We start from the raw sequence: 20,599 nt of genomic DNA on the forward strand, positions 1-20,599 counted from the left end.
GGCCTTCATCAGGCCCCCAGGCTGCCATAACAACCATTGGCACCCTGCAATCTCGCTAGGAAAGTAGTTAGTAGTTCTGAATGATTTGGGCATTGTGCACATGTCTCATTCTGTACCATCAGTGTTATCTGCAGAGGACTAGGGGTAAGTGGTTCACATATACATCAGTGGCTCTATTCGGAGCCTTCATCACCAATTCCGTCAGATTTAATGGCAAGAATAACAAAGCATGCATAGCTTTTTGTGCTGTGAAAATGACAGAAAACACAAGGGAATCCTGACAGGCTTTATTATAAGTCAATGGTGTCCGTTGGGTGTCATTGGGATCTGTTGTACAATGTATATGTCACAGGGTTGTGGTTTCTTTTATGATCGTAAGGAATGAGGTAGATTTCAACAGAGCCTGCAAGGTATAAAATAATAAAATAACTTAAAATACTGAATAAATTAGGAGGAAATGGAGGCCAATTATTCTTATAAACAAATGATTTTCAGGGCCTTTAGGTGTCAGTATATCACTATGGATAAACGTCCAAGCGTTAAAAGGGAAATGAAACCGAAATGTGGACAAGATACTGAGTCACATTAGAGAAGAAATAACCGTTGAGCAGAGATATATTACTGCTCTGGGCATCTGACAAACTCTAAAAGCAGGAAAGTAAGTAAATGCAACATCTTTTGAATGCATTGTTTTATGTTAGGCAAGTCATTTCTAATTTTGTGATTTTGTTTTGTATGTTGTGATTCTTTGCAGCACAAAATGTTCAGCATGCTGTTTAGTCTACCATCTGTTCTTCTCATAATCTACTATTCCTTTGGAGCATGTGATGTAAAGCTGAACCAAAGAACTCACCCATGCACTATTATGAAAAACAACATATCATTGATTTTTGATTGTCAGGCACGGCACTTAGAATTTGTTCCACCACCAATCAACTACTCGGACACCTCTGCAGTGTTGTTGTTGTTGTCTAATAATCATTTGCACACCATAAAAAAAACAGCTTTCCAGAAATGGGCGAATTTATCAATATTGGATTTAAGCTTCAATTCAAAAGTCAGTAGTGTTCTGATCATAGATGATGAAGCATTTGCTAATCAAACCAAGCTCAAGCAGTTGCACATTGATAACAATAATTTGAATTTAATACCACCTGGACTGCCCATTTCATTACGTACCTTAAGTTTACAGTATAATAATATTTTGTCAGTCAGCTGTGAAAGTTTATCTAAAATAACTCACCTGAAGAAGCTCTGTCTGGATCACAACTGTTACTATGGTAATAAATGCTCTCACAAATTGCAGATCCAAGAAGGAGCATTTTTGCAGTTGGAAAAGCTGACAACCTTGTCTTTATCATGTAACAACTTAAGAAAGGTTCCTTCAAGACTACCTTCATCCTTAAAAGTGCTTAATTTGAAAAACAATGTAATAAGCATCATTAGAAAAGAAGACTTCATGAATCTATCTAATTTAAAAATTCTTAATTTAAGTGGTAATTGTCCAAGATGCTTTAATGCTCAGTTTTCTTGCAAATCCTGCCCTGGACAGTCTTCAATAAGGATATATTCAAATGCATTCAAGTACCTTAAAAAGTTGGTGGAACTTAATCTTGGTAACACTTCTTTGACTTTAGTTCAGAGAGCTTGGTTTCAAAACCTTAAAGGACTAAAAGTTTTGAACTTAGAAAATAATTATCTGGTGAAGCAAATGGCAACAGGTGATTTTATGCTCAGTCTATCTTACCTTCAAAAACTTGATTTGTCTTATAATTACGAGATAAGAACTTATTCTCAGAATTTGAATCTTTCAGAGAATTTTTCTAAATTAATATCTCTCCAAGAATTGCATTTGCAAGGTTATGTTTTTCAAACAATTACAAACATAACCTTAGCTCCATTACATAAGATAAAAAATTTGAATGTTATAAACTTTGGAACAAACTTCATTAGGCAAGTAAATTTAAGTGTGTTTCATAATTTTCATAATTTATCAATGATATACTTGTCTGAAAACAGAATAACTCCATTTATTGTAAGAAAAAATGAAAATGAAAATTTAGAAATAAATCCCAAACTATATAGATGTTCCATCCATGATATTGCCACACACAATAGATTTGATAAGTCAATTGATTACCCTTTAGAAAATAATAGGTGGTCCGATCAAATCATCAAGCCCATATGTATTTCATATGGAAAAACATTAGATCTAAGTTACAATACCATGTTTTTTATCGATGCAGAAGAATTCAATTTATTATCAGACATAGTTTGTTTGAATTTGTCTCATAATAGCATTGATCAAGATTTAAATGGGACAGAATTTATTCACATGCCGAATTTAACATACTTAGACTTGTCTTATAATAAGTTAGATTTTGATTCTTCCAGTGCATTTCAGGAATTGCCAAGACTACAAGTGTTAGACTTAAGTTACAATGCTAAGTACTTTTTTAGTTGAGGGTGTAACTCATAATCTAAACTTTATTGGTAATCTCCCCAGTCTAAAAGTATTCAATATAAGTTGGAATAAAATTTCTACTCTAACTGAATACCAAATAAATAACAGCGGATTAGAGGAACTAAGGTTTTCGGGAAATAGTTTGAATATTTTGTGGAGACATTGGAACCCACCTTATAAAGAAATTTTTAAGAATTTTTCCAGTCTCAAAATCCTAGACATATCATACAATGATCTTGAAATACTTCATCACAAAGCTGTTGTAAATTTACCTAAAAATATAACAGAACTCCATCTAAACTACAACAAATTAACATTGTGGGAGTGGAAAACATTGCAACACTTTAAAAATCTGAAATTCCTTGATCTTAGCCATAATAGACTGATAGCGATTGAATCTAACTTGTTCATGTACACATCATCCTTGCAAAAACTTAGACTGCACAGAAATCTGATTTCACAATTGTCAGATTCCTTTCTTTACAAAGCTACAAGCCTTACAGATCTTGATTTGACCGATAATCATATCCAGACAATAAACAAATCAGCGTTTTTGTCAGGAAATGATAACTTTTTAAAAGTCCTGCGGTTGAAAGGGAATCCATTTGTATGTACCTGTGAAATTATTGACTTTTTACAGTGGATCGCTAACAACAATGTTACAATTCCACTATTGGCCACTGATGTTACTTGTTCTAATTCAGATTTCAAGAGGAGGAAAAGTATCATACAATTTGACATGCATGCTTGTAGTTTGGATGGTATTTCCATGATGCTTTGTTTTCTGTCATTTATTTCAGTTGTTCTCATTATGGCATTACGAATTTTGAAACATTTGTTTTATTGGGACGTTTGGTATATATATCATTGGTGCGTGGCAAAGTTGAAACCTAGAAAAATGGCTATTACAGAAACCCTATATGATGCATTTATCACTTATGATAACAAAGATCCAGCTGTCAGTGACTGGGTTTATAATGAACTATGTCATGAGCTGGAAGAAAATGGGGACAAACACATATTTCTTTGCTTAGAAGAAAGGGAATGGGAGCCGGGGAAAGCTGTCATTGACAACATTGCACAAAGCATCAATCAAAGTAAAAAGACTGTGTTTGTTCTTACAAAAAAATACGTAAAAAGTGGAAAGTTCCGAACAGCTTTCTATTTGGCCATGCAAAAACTGATGGATGAAAACATGGACGTAATCGTCATTGTACTGTTACAGCCTGTTCTACAAAATTCCCAGTACCTGCGACTCAGGAAAAAAATCTGTTCAAGCTCAATTTTGGAATGGCCCAAAAATCCACATGCAGAACATTTATTTTGGCAAAACATGAAAAATGTTTTATTGACAGAAAACAGCAGCAGGTACAATCATTTATACACCAATCCTGTAACAACTTGGCAGCATGCTTGAAAATATCACTTTAAATATATATTTCAAACATCAGGAGAATTATTGCATAACACGATTGTTTTTACTTTTACAAACTATGAAAAAGTGGGGACAAGTAGCCCCAGATATATTTATAAGGGAAGCCTTCTTTTTACATAGATTGTATAAATTTAATGGTAATATATTGTGAAGCTGTACATGCAGACATGGAGCATTGAAAGTACAGTATATTTTCGTTTATCTAAAGTTGAATTGAAGTGTATTATACTGTAAGTAATTTTATAGAAACCACTTGTCAAGCATTTGCAGTGAAATCACTATTAACCGCTTAAGGACCCAGCCTGTTTGGACCTTAATAACCAGGTCAGATTTTTCAAATCTGGTATGTCTGACTTTGTCGCAGAATAACTCTGTAATAGTTTTGCATATCCAAGTAATTCTGACATTGTTTTTTTGTCACATGTTAGACTTTATTAAGGTGGTAAAAGTAGATTGATACGATTTGCGTAAACTAATAAAAAAAATACAAAAATTGATGACATTTTGTAAAAGTTGTAATTTTTCCCTATTTTGAACTGCAATATGTCACATATGCACATACACACTGTACATTAAAAAAAATAAAAAATAAAATATATATATATATATTTCCATCTCTTTACTCTGTTTTGGCAGAACTTTTGAAAAAATAGATACATTTTTGAGCTATAAAGGAGACTTACAAATTTATTAATGATTTTATAAATTTTGAAGTGCATTTGGTTTTCCTGCACTAAGCTCTCACAGGCTCATAGGTGTGATAATGTTGGAAACCCCCATAAATCACCCCATTTTGAAAACTATACCCCTTAAGGAATTCATTAAGTGTTGCTGTAAGTATTTTGACCCCCCCAGTTTTTTTTTAAAGAATTCATGCAAAGCAGTTGAAAAAAAATTTAATTTCACTTTTTTCACAAATGCGTCATTTTGAAGACAGATTTCTTTGTAAAGCGAACATGAGAATGAAGAAACACACCCCAAAATCTATCACCCTGTTTCTCCTGTCTTCAAAAATACCCCCATTGTGGCCCTAATGCGCAGCCTGGACACACGACAGGGCCTAAAAGGAAGGGAGCACCCAGTGGCTTTCAAGACACATATTTTGCTTGAAAATGTTTTAGGCCCCACTGCACATTTAGAGAGGCTTTGAGCTGCTAGAACGATAGAAACTCCCCATAAATTACCCCATTTGGAAAACTAGACCCCCTTAAGGTGTGTATGTAGGGGTGTAGTGAGCATTTTGAGCCCACAGTTTTTTGTTGAATGTAATGCAAAACAGGTGAAAAAACAATTTAACTTTTTTCACAAATGTGTCATTTTGAGGACAGATTTATTTGTAAAGTGAACATGAAAATGAAGAAACATACCCCACAATCTATCGCACTTTTTCTCCTGTCTTCAAAAATTCCCCCATTGTGGCCCTAATGCGCTGCCTGGACACATGACAGGGCCCAAAAGGAAGGGAGTACCCAGTGGCTTTCAAGACACATATTTTGCTTGAAAATGTTTTAGGCCCCACTGCACATTTAGAGAGGTATTGAGCTGCCAGAACGATAGAAACTCCCCCTCTAAATTACTCCATTTAGAAAACTAGAGCCATTAAGGTATGTATGTAGGGGTGTAGTGAGAATTTTGACTTGACAGTGTTTTGCTGAATGCATAGCAGGTGAAGAAAAAAAAAATTACCTTTTTTCACAAATGTGTCATTTTGAGGACATATTTCTTTGTAAAACGAACATGAAAATGAAGAAACACAACCCAAAATCTATCGCCCTGTTTCTCCTGTCTTCAAAAATACCCCCATTGTGGCCCTAATTCGCTGCCTGGACACACAACAGGGCCCGAAATGAAGGGAGCACCTGGAGGCTTTCAGGACACATATTTTGCTTGAAAATGTTTTAGGCCCCACTGCACATTTGGAGAGGTTTTGAGCTGCCATAGATAGAAACTTCCAATAAATGACCCAATTTAGTAAACTAGACCCCCTCAAGGTATTTATCTAGGAATGTAGTGAGCATTTAGACCCTGCCCTGAATTTATGCAAAGCAAGTGTGAAAAATTAGAACTTGCTTTTTTTTTTCACAAATGTCTCACTTTCGTGAATTGTTTTTTTTTGTACAAAGCAAAGTAAACTGAAGAAATGCACCCCACATTTTATTGCACTGGTACTTCTGTGCTAAAAAAAAAACCCCAATGAGGCCCTAATCTCCTGTTTCGATACACGGCAGGATTTCATGGCATCATTCTAGCTGGAATAATTTACTGGCACCATTTCATGTCTGCCGAGTCTTTGAGGGACTAGGGCAAAAGAAAAATAACTCAAGTAATTGATAAAACAACAAACCTCAAGATATTCATCTGTGGTATAATGAGAATTTTAATTTTGATTAGACTTTTGCTGAAATCCAAAGTGGCCAATATGGTAATGAGAAATGGGGTGAAAATTAAGTAGAGAAAATAAAGTAATGCAAATGTCTGACGGGACAAAACGAGAGTACAAATAACATTAAAAAAATAATAATCTAGTGAGGAATGGTATATGCAAAAACATTCGTGCATAAAGAGGCCTGGTTTGTCTGGGCCAGTATCACACTAGTAGCCAGAATCCTTTAAGTCTTAAAGTGTAACTTTAATGTATATTATGTTGCTCTCACTGAGGGCAACATAATGTAGTGAGAGACTCTGAATTCTATGGTATGTCACTTCTTGGCTGAAGTGACAAGAACTTATACTCATAGCGAGTAGCACTGGTGGCCAGGGCAGCACTGGTGTTAATGAGTCCTGCATGTTTATAAGCTGCCGCCAACTCTCCACTATCTACACCTACTCTCCGCTGCAGATGAGCAAACCAATTTGGCACGAAACGAATTGGGTCAGAATTTGCGAAAACTCTCAGTTTACACCGTCAAAATGACGGCCGCCGGTGAGTGCCGGCTGTCATTTTGCAGATTATAGAAAGAAAGTAAGGGAAAAAAAGGAGATTAAAAAATATACCATACTCACCACCTTTCCCATAGCGACGTAAGCCTGACAGAACATGAGATGACGTCCCATGTGATCGCTGCCTCCGATCACAGGCTTTCAGTAGTCACATGGTACAGCTATGATATGACATTGTTTTGTCCCATGTGAACGCTACGGCCTGTGATTGGCTACAGCGATCAAATGAGAGGCCCCCCTTTAGTGCTTATAGCGTGGGGGACAAATGGGATCACTTCGCACCCCCCTTATTTCCCCCTTTTTCTATCTTTCGTTTCCCTTATTCTGTTCTCTTGTTTGTTCTATATTCTGCTTTTCCGCCTATTTGTGTCTTGGTGTCTTCCCACACCCCTTCTGTGGGGTGTGTTTTGGTATTAACCTTGTTCTAGAAGTTTCCTCAGGTTTGACCTCGGGACCAGGCAGATTTTGGCAACAGTCCAGGGATTGGTTTGAGCAGCTTAGCGGCGTAAAATCCTGGAGGTTAAAAGGCCCTGCTGTCTGGTCCGATCAGCAGTTCGTCTGAAGAAGCCTTTTGAAGCAGCTCCGCCCACCCTCCCCTTTTTCATGGACAGAATCCCCGTCGCGGTGTTTGTTAGTGGGTTGTCGCACTGCTAATGCTGTGTGGACAAGTGCTTATTTATTGGACATTTCATTATTGGACATTATTTATTTAATTATTTATTCATTTATTCAAGTTGATTATAAAGATTTATTAATATATTTATGTTACCCATAATAAACACCATGGCCTTTTATTTCCAACTATTTGTATACTTGTCTTTTATTTATGGTTTTTCTTGGGGTTGCGTATTTTATCCCATGGGACAGCTACATCATCTCATCTTCCAGCAGGGACACGTCGCTATGGTGGTATGTTTTATTTTTATTTTTGTGGAATCGAAGTGCCCCGATTGCCTTTGATTGACACTCTGAGTCTGACAGGGCTAATGGAGTACTTGTGTTTCGCTGCAAATTTATTTATACCAAAACGAGTTTCAGGAACGATTCAATCGAAAGAAATTTGAGGAAATTTGCTAATCACTTCTCTTCCATGATTCACTGTCTCCCTATTACTGTGCATAGGGATATATCTGTCAATCAGTGCAGGGTGGAAGGAGCTAGCATAGAGTCATAGAGTGGGCAGAAGAGAATGCAGCACTTGAATACACCGGACTCATCTCAGATGGGGCTGTCTGGGCTTTTTATGCAAGTTCTTTGAAACGGTTTTACTTTAGCAAACAAATGACAGATCGCTGAAATTTGCCTGTCTTAAACCACGTTATGCTGCCCTCGGTAACGGAAAAATAATGTGCATGACAGGTCTCCTTTAAGTCTTGGGTGCTTATAGTTCATACTTTTTCAACAGTTGTCTTTCCTCCCACTTCTATATCGTGCGTCTGAAGGTCATTCCTGTACTACGCTATGCGGCACTCGCTTGTTGTAGGTTGCACGGGAAGGCACAACTGAGAGCTGGATCATATGGGGAAATTTAAGTTGCCTGAACAAGCTGAATGGTGGAGTGTAATCTTTTTACTCATCATTGGACCCTACCTCCCCCGATCGCTATTTACCTCCTCAAGAAGAATAAGGGTATGTTCACATGACCTCTTTTCAGATGTAATGGAGGCGTTTTACGCCTCGATTTACGCCTGAAAAGACGGCTCCAATATGTCGTCAAACATCTGCCCATTGCTTGCAATGGGTCTTACGATGTTCTATGCAGACGAGCTGTCATTTTACGCGTCGCTGTCAAAATACGGCGCGTAAAATGACGGCTCGTCAAAAGAAGTGCGGAACACTTCTTGGGACGTTTTTGGAGCCGTTTTCTCATAGACTCCAATGAAAACAGCTCCAAAAACGGTCGTAGAAAACGCCGCGAAAAACGCGAGTTGCTCAAAAAATGTCTGAAAATCAGGGGCTGTTTTCCCTTGAAAACAGCTCCGTATTTTCAGACGTTTTTTGTTAAGCGTGTGAACATACCCTAAGAATAAACTATGCTATTTAATCTAACTATATGTAAGTATAAATTTATCCTGCCAGGGGTAAAATTGTAAAGTAAAATTGATGAGACCTTTAGGCTGGGTTCACACGACCTATTTTCAGGCGTAAACGAGGCGTTTTACGCCTCGAATTACGCCTGAAAACACGGCTCAAATACGTCGGCAAACATCTGCCCATTCATTTCAATGGGTTTGCCGACGTACTGTGCCGACGACCTGTAATTTTACGCGTCGCTGTCAAAAGACGGCGCGTAAAATAACAGCGTCGTCAAAGAAGTGCAGGACACTTCTTGGGACGTAATTTGAGCCGTTTTTCATTGACTTCAATGAAGAACAGCTCCAAATTACGGCCGTAATTGACGCTTCGCAAAACGCGAGTATGAGCAATTACGTCTGAAATGCAGGAGCTGTTTTCTCCTGAAAACAGCTCCGTAATTTCAGCTGTAATTGTTGATATCGTGTGCACATACCCTTAGGGTATGTTCACACGCAGTGATTTCAGGCGTATTTTGGGGCGTTTACGCCTCGAAAAACGCCTGAAAAAATGGAAGCTGAACGCCTACAAACATCTGCCCATTGAAATCAATGGGAAAACCAGCATTTAGTTCATTCGGGGCGTCTTTTTACGCCACTGTTTCAAAAAACGGAGCGTAAAAAGATGCCCTGTAAGGGTATGTTCACACGGCAGCCTCCGTTACGGCTGAAATTACGTCGGTACAGTACATCGCAAAAAACCCATTGAAAGTAATGGGCAGATGTTTGCCAATGTATTGGAGCCGTTTTTTCAGACATAATTCGAGGCGTAGAAACGCCTCCATTACGTCTGAAAATAGGTCGTGTGAAGCCAGCCTTAGGGAGCTCCGTAATTTCAGACGTAATTGCAGTTATCGTGTGCACATACCCTTATAGTTATTGTGCAACACGTTCTGCTTCAGTTTAATTGGTCATTAACCAGACTATTCTCAATATATTATGCTTTAAAGTTTTATCAATGCACGCATTTTTTTTTTTAAAACAGCAACACATTTTTCAAAATTTTGCACAAATTAATTAGTTCATTTTTTATTTGATTTTTCCTCCTTGATAACCACTTTTTTATTTACAAATATATCAGTTTGATGTTGGAATAATCTGGAATCTTTAAATTTTCAAACCCTCTTACTTTGCAGGTGATGAAAGTCATTTTCCTGTACTTTGTATGGATGGCCTATTGTAATAGTAGGCTACCAAGATCAGATTTGTGGGTGTCAAACTCCCTGCACACATACCAATGAACTGACTCATGGGGGATTGGCATCCAACTCCGCAGCACCCTTAGGGTATGTGCACATGATAACTGCATTTACGTCTGAAATTACGGAGCTGTTTTCAGGAGAAAACAGCTCCTGGATTTCAGACATAATTTCTAGTACTCGCGTTTTGCGAGGCGTCCATTACGGACGTAATTTGGAGCTGTTCTTCATTGAAGTCAATGAAAAACGGCTCAAACTACGTCCCAAGAAGTGTCCTGCACTTCTTTGACGAGGCTGTTATTTGACGCGTAAAATTACAGGTCGTTGGCACAGTACATCGGCAAACCCATTGAAATGAACGGGCAGATGTTTGCCGACGTATTGGAGCCCTGTTTTCAGACGTAATTCGAGGCGTAAAACGCCTCCATTACTCCTGAAAATAGGTCGTGTGAACCCAGCCTTATAGTTTACTACATACACTATGGATGTGTATGGTTCTATGACTAATAAATTATGAAAAGGCTGCGGTGTAGGTGTCAGTGCCCCCGTTAGTCAGCGGATCGGTGCATACTACAGATAGGCCATTAAAATAAAAGTCCCGAAAATTTTATTTAACATGTTATTTTTGTAGGAAAGTCCATAACGACCCACAATATATAGATGCAGGGGTGATCCCAACCACTGCATTGTTGTTAACTTGTAATCATTTCAATAAGAGGTGTACATTAACGCCTTACCGACAATTGACATAAGTATACGTCATGGAAAGCTAGTGCTTCCTGCAAAATGTCGTATACTTATGACAAATACATGACACCGCGACATCTAAGAGGTTTGTAGTTGATTGGCATTGCGGGTGTGCTGATGGCTGCTATGGCAACCGGAGGCCTAACAATGGCCTCCTGGTCTGCCAAGTACGGAAGCCTATTAGGCTCAGCTCAGAGGCGGAGCCTAATAGGTTTTCTGTCAGTGTAAGAATGACAGTTCTAATGCATTGCACTACATAGGTAGTTCATAGGTAGTTCAATGTATTAGAATAACAATCAGAGAGTTGGACATTCAGGTCTCCTAGTGGCTTACATGTTCATCAGAAATTTCTCACAAGTTAAAGAAAATGTCAAAAGCCTATTTTTTTAGGGTTCAGTTCTAGAGTAGCTTCAGAAATACTTGAAAATATATTTTGCACTACATAAAATACAGGATACAGTGCCAGGACATATAACATGGTCTATGATTTATTTAATAAAGTAATTTTGGGCAGTAGTAATAAATGAGATATTACCTTAATTACTAGGTGGATGAAATTAATAATTTACTTGTCCTAAGTGCCCAAATTCACCGTATTTTCAATAATTGCGCAATATACTATACACACATATATATATATATATATATATATATATATATATATAGTGTATACATGAATATTGTCAACATATATACTGCACACATGAATAACACTAATATATACTGGACACATAAATAAGGCTTTTATGTATAATGTATGAACAATGGTACCACATACACTGTACATGTGAATAACCTGGAACATCTGCCGTACATGTGCCACTCGCACCTTGAACACATGCCGCACACGCACCCTTCAAACCTACGACATTGAGGTACAATAGAGTTCATCAGGCTAGGGCGAGGTGTCTGGACAAATAATTCAACTGTGACAGAGGTTCAGATGCAGATGAGAACAGAACTTAATTTATCTGCAGATACTGGGGGTTGTTGGTTTACTGTTGCTTTACTGTAGACAGTTAGGCCCTGTTCACACAGAGTTTTTTTGGCGCTGATTTTGACGCGGAAACCGTATTGGAATCAGCGCCAAAAAGCACCTGAAACTGCCTTCCATTGATTTCAGAGAAGAGGTACTAGGGGATTGGGAGATATCATGCCGGATATTGTAAGCTTTAGCTTTAGTGGCCAGGTCTTCAGCACTGAGATATATGATAGGCTTCTACACTTTAAAGGGATTATCTGGGGACCAAAAATTGCTTTGCATTCATATTTTTAAGTAAAAGAAGTCACTTACTAATATACTTTAATTACAAATTCGGTACTAAATGGTACCATGCAAACCCGGTGAACTGTTCACGGAAGTCCTGGAGCTTTTCTAATATTGATGACGTGCCAACACGGCCCCTCGTGACTGAGCGCTTGCTTCCTGTGATGTTCGTGTCGGCATGTTATCAATGGCATGACTGCCACGGGCTGTCACACTGCCTATTGCTGGAGTCCCCGAGTAGAGCGTTAGATAGCGCTTTGCTTAGGACTCGAGAACTGCTCCCGACATTTGGTCAGTGACTTCAGGAGTTTCCTATAGCTGGAATTCCCGAGCAGAGCATCAGCTGATGCTCTGCTCGGGGACTCCAGCATTGCTGCCAACGTCACTGTCCATATATGCAGCACTACGGGCGTCCCAAGGCAGAGCATCTGCTGATGCTCTGCTCGGGGACTCCAATACTGCTGCCGACGTCACTCTCCATATATGGACAGTGACTTCAGGGGTTTCCTATCGCTGGAGTCCCCGAGCAGAGCATCAGCTGATGCTCTGCCTGAGGACTCCAGTATTGCTGCCAACGTCACTGTCCATATATGGACAGTGATGTCAGCAGCAGTATGGGAGTCCCCGAGCAGAGCATAAAATGATGCTGTGCCCAGGGATTCCAGCATTGATGCCAACGTCACTGTCCATATATGGACAGTGACATCGGCAGCAGTACGGAAGTCCCCAGGCAGAGCATCAGCTGATGCTCTCCCCGGAGACTCCAGCATTGCTGCCAATGTCACTGTCTATATATGGACAGTGACGACGGCAGCAGTAAGGGAGTGCCCAGGCAGAGCATCAGCTGATGCTCTACTTGGGGACCCCACTACTGCTGCCGACGTCACTGTTCATGTATGGATAGTGACTTCAGGGGTTCCCTATCGCTGGAGTCTCCGAGGAGTGCATCAGCTGATGCTCTGCCTGGGGACTCCCGTACTGCTTCCGACGTCACTGTCCATATATCGACAGTGACTTTAGGGGTTTCCTATCGCTGGAGTCTCCAAGCAGAGCATCAGCTGATGCTCTGCCTGGGGACTCCAGCACTGTTGCCAACGTCACAATCCATATACGGACAGTGATGTCAGCAGCAGTACGGGAGTCCCCAGGCAGAGCATCAGCTGATGCTCTGCTCGGGGACTCCAGTACTGGTGCCGACGTCACTGCTCAAATATAGACAGTAACATTGACGTTGGCAGCAGTGCTGGAGTCCCCGGGCAGAGCATAAGCTGATGCTCTGCTCGGGAACTCCAGCTATAGGAAACTCCTGAAGTCCCTGACTAAATGCCGGGAGCAGTTCTGGAGTCCCGAGCAAAGCACTAGCTGATGCTCTGCTCGGGGACTCCAGCAATAGGCAGTGTGACAGCCCCTTGCGGTCATGCCATTGATAACATGCCAACACAAACAGCACAGGAAGCAAGCCCTCAGTCACGTGGGGTCGTGTCGGCACATCATCAATATTAGAAAAGCACCAGGACTTCCGGGAACAGTTCACCTGGTTCAAGCGGCACCATTTAGTACCAAATTTTTAATTAACCCCTTAACGCTCAGCGAATATTACATTGCGGGAGTAACGGCCATTTCCGCAGTGTCCCGGTCCCCATGCACAGCGCTACCTAATGCTCTAGATCCAACTCCTCTCATTTGCCGAATAATAATTTTACCAAGCAATAGATTGAACATGAAACGTATGCCAATATATACCACATGTAGCTATATAGAAATGTTAGAAAGCATGTAATGTATGTTTGAAAAAGCTAAACCAGTAATTTTTTTGTTAAAGGGTAACTGAATGTATGACAAACTTCTGACACGTCATAGTGACATGTCAGAAGTTGAGATTGGTAGGTGTCGTAGCACTGGGACCCCCCCACCAATCACTAAAGCGAAGCGGCAGAAGTGCTCGTGTGAGTGCTCAGTCGCTTCGTTTGTTCTGCTTCAATCAATGTAAATCAATCAAATAAAAGTCTATGAGCCCGTACTCCGATACATCGGCTTTCCGGAGAATGCCGAACAGAAACGAAGTGGCTGAGTGCTCACACAAGCACTGCTGACGCTTCGTTTTAGCGATTGGTGTGGGTCTCAGTGCTCACAACCCCAGTAATCAAAGCTTCTGACATGTCACTATGGCATGTCAGAAGTTTGTCAAACGTTTAGTTACCCTTTAAATGTATGGCTAAGATTTTTCTGAAGTTGTATAGTATTAGGCTAGTTATATGTTAAGAAAAATTTCAGTAATTTACCTTCCATATACAGCATGGAATGTTTGTAATGCCAATCATTAGTTTTTTTTCAAAATGTAGAACAGATTAGCTCTTCTACTCTATTATGATGTCACCCTGAGATCCTCCAACTGTGGCGTTTGGCATATTTGTGTGAATTTTTGCTATTTCCAACTTGCACCTTCCTTGGCAATGGTGTCATTTTTTATAAAAAAAAAATCTCGTACACTCCTATCAATACGAATATGGTTTGTCAAGGCTACAATATTTGTCCAAATTTTATTTTTCATGTCTAGTAGCAGACCAGACTTTTCCCAAAAAGTCTGTGATAATGAAAAACGAACTAAAGAACATGTTAAAACAAAAAACTAACCGATAACATGTTTTACCCTTTGTAAATTTGTAAAAAAATTAACATTAAAGTATATACTCAAATGACTGTGTCATGCCCATGGCTACGAGCTGTCAGGCTCACTCACCTCCTGACGGCCGCAGCCATGGATCTGTGAGCGCTGGCCCCATCTCCTCCTCAGGAGACACCAGCGCTCACTTCCGCTTCTCTTGGCCGGGTCCCGTAGGGTGCGTGCGCACGCTCATGCCCGCTCTTAAAGGGCCAGCGCGCGCACCTGAGTTAAAGTACCAAATTAGCCCACGAGCCCCCTGGACTATTAGAAGGGCTCTGCCCCTTTCTTCATTGCCTGAGCTTTGTTGTCGTTACCCTAGTCTGTCTTTGAAAATGGTCTCCTAAGTGTTTTCCAGTTCCCAGTGTTGCCCGTTTCTGCTACCTGTAACCTGTATTCCATGCTATCCTAGTCCAAGTGCCATATTGAGTTGGGGTCGTGCTGCGCTGAGTACCACGCCTGTCCTGTTGCACCATGCTTGGTGCCTGCCTGCTGCCTAGTCCCAGCCGAGCCTGTTTTGCTACTGTCTGAGCTACCACAGGTACACCTATACGAATTATAGACTGTGACCTGTGTCCTGTTGGCCAGCTGCCATACCGTCAAGGCGGTACGGCTCAGTGGGTCCATGTACCCAACGTGACAGACTGGAATCTTACCTTCTGCGCCAACATTTGTTTATTTCTAGAAAAGTGTTTTTTTTCCCTGATACATCTTGGCCCTATGTCAGACAAGCTGGGCTCCGAGAAGATGTCTACTTCTAACATTCTACAAGTGATTTCTATGGAAATGGTGTAGGTAACTTTTTACATTTTTTAAATGGTGGTTGAAGTTAAAGCCTGTGAATGAGTCATAGATTGCTCAGACTTTCAAGATTTTACTTTTATGAGGGCCAAACTAACATGTTCATCTAAGTTGTCAGAGTGAATAAAAGGGCAATATAAAAGTTACCTTGTCATAAGAATCAATCAAATGACTTTTACGTAATAAATTGAACATGTGTGCGACTATTCAGATTTTTTTTAACCCAAAATAAGGATCTGGGTGAAAAGTATCATGTCATGCATTACTTTCCAGTGGGTGCAAAATAAACGTACTAAAATGTTAATGAATAGATTAGCTATAGATTTGCTTTAGATTAGCACGCTAATGGATCAGCGTGCGCTGATTTATGAAACATCGTGAATCAGTTTAATAAATTAGATGCACAAAAATATGCCGATTTCCAAAAGTCGCAAATGGAAAATTGCATTTTTTTTTCCCCTCAAATTATAAATTTTCCTTATTGTGTAGCAAGAATAGGCTTTGAGAATAGGAGGTTTGAAGGGCACTATGGGGCCTGTAGTTCGAGGAGGCTAATTTCATATGAGCAATTTCTTTTGGCGCTCAGATACTGACCTATGGTAATGTTAGGGATCTGCCAGGTACTACGTCTAGGTATACTCCTGGGATTAATCAATCCACACCTGAGGCCAGACCTGTTAGACTGACACCGTCTCCCACCAACCAGGGTGGCAGGCTCAGGAGTGGGAGAGCCTATCGCGGCCTGGTCAGTCGGAGTTAGCTCCGCCCCCTGTCCTTTATTACCTGCCGTGTTCTCTTCCTCAGTGCTTGTAATTCTTCTGGATTCCTGGCCCCACTGCTGCTTGCTCCAGCCTGCTTCTGCCGTGCTTCTGCCTTGCTGCAGTTCCGCTTAACCTGCTTCGCTTTGCCCCTGGCTTGCTTCCTTCTCCGTGTTCACGTTGGTATACTCCACTTCATCCTGGTCCTGACTATTCGTTCACTGCTCCGTTTCCTCGCGGCGTTCCGTGGGCTACTGCCCCTTCCCTTGCGTGTTCCCTGTTTGTTCTCCCGTGCACTTAGACAGCGTAGGGACCGCCGCCCTGTTGTACCCCGTCGCCTAGGGCGGGTCGTTGCAAGTAGGCAGGGACAGGGCGGTGGGTAGATTAGGGCTCACTTTCCCTTCACCTCCTTCCGCCATTACAGGTAATTCCCTTTTAAGTTTCCAGGGATGGTAAATATTAAAATGTAAGAAATTATTAGTAGCAGTAGGTTTACGAAAAATATCTGTACGGACATTGCCGCCAGAATCCAAGAAAATTTTTAAATCTAGAATGTAATGGTGTTTTCATGAATTTCATGAGTAATTCTCATACCTATGGTATTGTTATTAAGGATGGTCAGAAAATAGGGTTTTATCCCTATCCCGTAGAATGTCAATGTAATGACCCCAAAACAAAATGTGACAAGTGTAAAAAAGTCAATCCTCTGAAAAAACAAATACTTTCCCACCACCCTTAAAATAAATTTGTGTTAGTGGGTGCAAAACTTGTGCCCATAGCTGTGCCTTTTAATTGATGATAAAATGTACCATGAAAAAGAAAATAATTGTGCATCAACAAAAATTCTAAGAGTGAAACAATAAAAGTATTGTGTGAATGAAACTGAGTCCCTATGGTGCTAAGATTTTTTTTTACATTATCTAAACCGAGATCATGCTGAATCTTAGTAAATAATGACTAAACGTCAATAGTGGCTATCAGTCTGGTGGTCGTAACATTAATTTAATAGATTCTGGTGACAGTGTCCTTGGTATCTCGTAACTTAGAGGGTAATGCAGTAACATAGGGTGAAAGAATTTCATCCACATAAGCACTGATCCCCTGTGTAAGTTTATCATTTCCGGTAATTATTGGTCTGCCAGGGACAGGGCGAGTACTTTTATGAATCTTAAGTAAAGTGTAAAAAGTAGCTACAGTCGGGTTAGGATTGTATATTCGTTTAAATTCATCTACCGTGATTAGACCATGTGTTTTGGCTTCAGTAAGAAGACCATATAGTTGTAAAACCGATTTGTAGGATTTTTTTCTAGGATGACATAAGTGGTATTATCATCTAGAAGCCTATGAGCTATACCAATATACTCAACACAGTCCATGACTTCAATGTTTCCCCCTTATCTGAGGGTTTGAGGATGAGCTCCTCATTTTTACGTAATTCTTCCAAAGCTTTCTGTTTAAATTTGCTCAGATTTTAAAAAGTTTGAGACTTATTGGTCCTAAGTGAATGTAGATCTGTACTGACCATTTTAACAAAGATGTCAACGCTGCTATATTGTGAGAATGGTGGTGTATTTTTCGATTTTGGGGGTTAGGACGAGAAAAGACCTATGGCTTCACTTACACTGAATTTATTTTTATCATAAAGAACTTCAAGATCTTTTTAGGTGTCTTTCTCTTATGACTCATTCCACCAGAATCATGGGGGTTGCTTTAAAAGTATTAATATAATGCAAGTTTTCTAGCAAAAAGAGTAATATCTTCAGTCCATATAAATTTATCATATGCGGGGGTGGGAGTGTATGATAGACCTTTCTTCAATAGTTCTTCTTGATGTTCAGTTAAATGAGCTGAAGATAAATTAAAGATTTGCCTTTCTTTTTCCGTAGTGTCGTCAATTATTATACCCTCTGAAATTTATGTTTGTTTGGACCCCACCGTGGAGTAGCTGGACCTAAAAAAGAAATATATTGGGGACTTCTTTGGTACCCATAGGGCATACTTTTTTCATCACATTGTTTGCCCCATTTTGGCTCAATAGTGTACTTGTTGGAGTGGGTATAATCATTGTATTTAGAGCTGATGGTATAGACACAGGGCCAAAAGAAAAGGATACTGATGTAGGGATAAAGGGATGTGTTGCGTTGGTCTAATTTGACTGACATGATGTACTGTTCTAATCCTGCCACTGTTATAATATGTCTGTGATGGAGTCCTCTTAGGATATCCAGAGTTTTATTGTAAATGGATTAAATCTCCGATTTTTAATTTTCCATTTAGTGCCTAGTCTTAACTGTTCACTAGTTGATCTGGATTCGTCTGTGTCCGAAATATTGGATTCAGATAAATCTGTGAATCTAGTTTCGGGATTGGGAATAGGACGTCCCTTTTGTATATATACTTGTCCAGTGTTGAAGCCTCTACGGTCTCATACGTACTTCTTATGTTTTCCATCTTTAATTTATCCTTGTAAGATTTCAATGTTTTTTTGTATTTTAGACTCGCAGCTGTTAAAGTCAGGAGAAGTATTAAAGTTTGAATATCACTAGTTTCTTTTTCTAATTGTGCACTGATCTTAACCCCTTCCCGCAATTTCACGTACAGTTACGTAATGGGAGATGGTGTTTTCCCGCAATTCCACGTAACTGTACGTGAAACAGATGGAGCTGGCTCAGGAGCTGAGCCAGTGACATCACCGCCGGGTGACAGCTGTATGTTACAGCTGGCACCCTGTGGTATCGGCCAGGACCGGAGCTAGCCTCCGATCCGACCGATTAACCCCTCACATGCTGCGTTCAATAGAGATCGCAGCATGTGAGGAGTTTATAGCCACCGGCACCCCAGCAACATGATTGCTGGGTTGCCGGTGGCTGCAAAGGTGATCGGAGGGCTAATACTTACCTCCCGGTCTGCCAGTAACGGAATCCTCCTATGCCCCGTCGTCGGCGGGGCCCTGGAGGCTTCCGGTACCATCGGCAAGATGGCGCCGGCTCAGCTTCTGGCTCAGAAGCTGAGCCGGCGTCATCAGCAGTGGGTGTCCGCTGTATGTTACAGCGGACACCCCGATCTATCGGCAGGAACCAGAGCTAGCTCCGATTCCTGCCATTAACCCCTTCAATGCAGCGATTCAATGCAATCGCTGCATCAAAGTGGTTTGTATGAAATCGGCAGCCCTGCCATGCGATGGCAAGGCTGGCGACTGTTACTATCACAACAGGATGCCTAACAATGGCTTCCTATCTGCCATTACGGAAGCCGATTAGGCCCCGCCCAGAGGTGGAGCTTGATCGGCTTGCTGTCAGTGAACAACTGACAGTTCTAATACATTGCACTACATAGGTAGTGCAATGTATTAGAACATCAAACAAACAGTTGGACCTTCAAGTCCCTTAGTGGGACTAAAGAAAAGTGTAAAAAAAAAGTGTAAAAAAAGTAAAAATAAACGTTGTAAAAAATACAATAAAAGTTTCAAATAATAACACAAAACACAATCGCCCTTTTACCCTTATCATTTATTATTGAAAAAAAATAATAAAGCCATACATATTTGGTATCGCTGCGACCGTAACAACCTGAACTATAAAAATATTATGTTATTTATTCCGCACAGTGAACGCCGCAAAAAAAACCTAAAAAATACTGACATAATTGCATCCATTCTCTTTACAAAAGTTATTTTATTGTGCAAAAAGTTGTAAAACATAAAAAGTGCTATAAATTAGGTATCACCGGAATCGGACTGACCTGCAGAATAAAGGTAACATGTAATTTATAACGCATGGTGAACGCTGTATAAAAAGAACTAAAAAAATATGCCAGAATTGCTGTTTTTTGGTCACCTTGCCTCCCCAAAAAAAAAAAGGATAACAAGTGATCAAAAAGTCACATGTACCCCAAAATGGTACCAATAAAAACTACAGCTCGTCCCGCAAAAAAACCAGCCGTCATACCACTTACGTCTATGAAAAAATAAAATTAGTTAAAGAGGCTCTGTCACCAGATTTTGCAACCCCTATCTTCTATTGCAGCAGATCGGCGCTGCAATGTAGATAAGAGTAACGTTTTCAAAAACGAGCATTTTTGGCCAAGTTATGACCATTTTTATATTTATGCAAATGAGGCTTTCTTAAGTACAACTGGGCGTGTTTCAAGTTAAGTACAAGTGGGCGTGTATTGTGTTTGTAACATCTGGGCATTTTTACTTCTTTTACTAGCTGGGCGTTGTGAATAGAAGTGTATGATGCTGACGAATCAGCA

General features: G+C 40.2%; 1 protein-coding gene across 1 annotated transcript; it reads left to right on the forward strand.

Moving 5' to 3' along the window:
- The first annotated feature begins 760 nt into the window (after positions 1-760).
- On the forward strand, positions 761-4,217 carry LOC142740946 (toll-like receptor 8). The gene is given in 2 exon segments (XM_075850358.1): positions 761-2,452; positions 2,454-4,217. Coding segments are annotated over 2 exon segments (3,120 nt in total). The 3' UTR covers positions 3,882-4,217.
- The last annotated feature ends 16,382 nt before the right edge of the window (positions 4,218-20,599 follow it).

The sequence above is a fragment of the Rhinoderma darwinii genome, chromosome 2, assembly GCF_050947455.1.
Source record: "Rhinoderma darwinii isolate aRhiDar2 chromosome 2, aRhiDar2.hap1, whole genome shotgun sequence".
NCBI classification, from domain to species: Eukaryota; Metazoa; Chordata; class Amphibia; order Anura; family Rhinodermatidae; genus Rhinoderma; species Rhinoderma darwinii.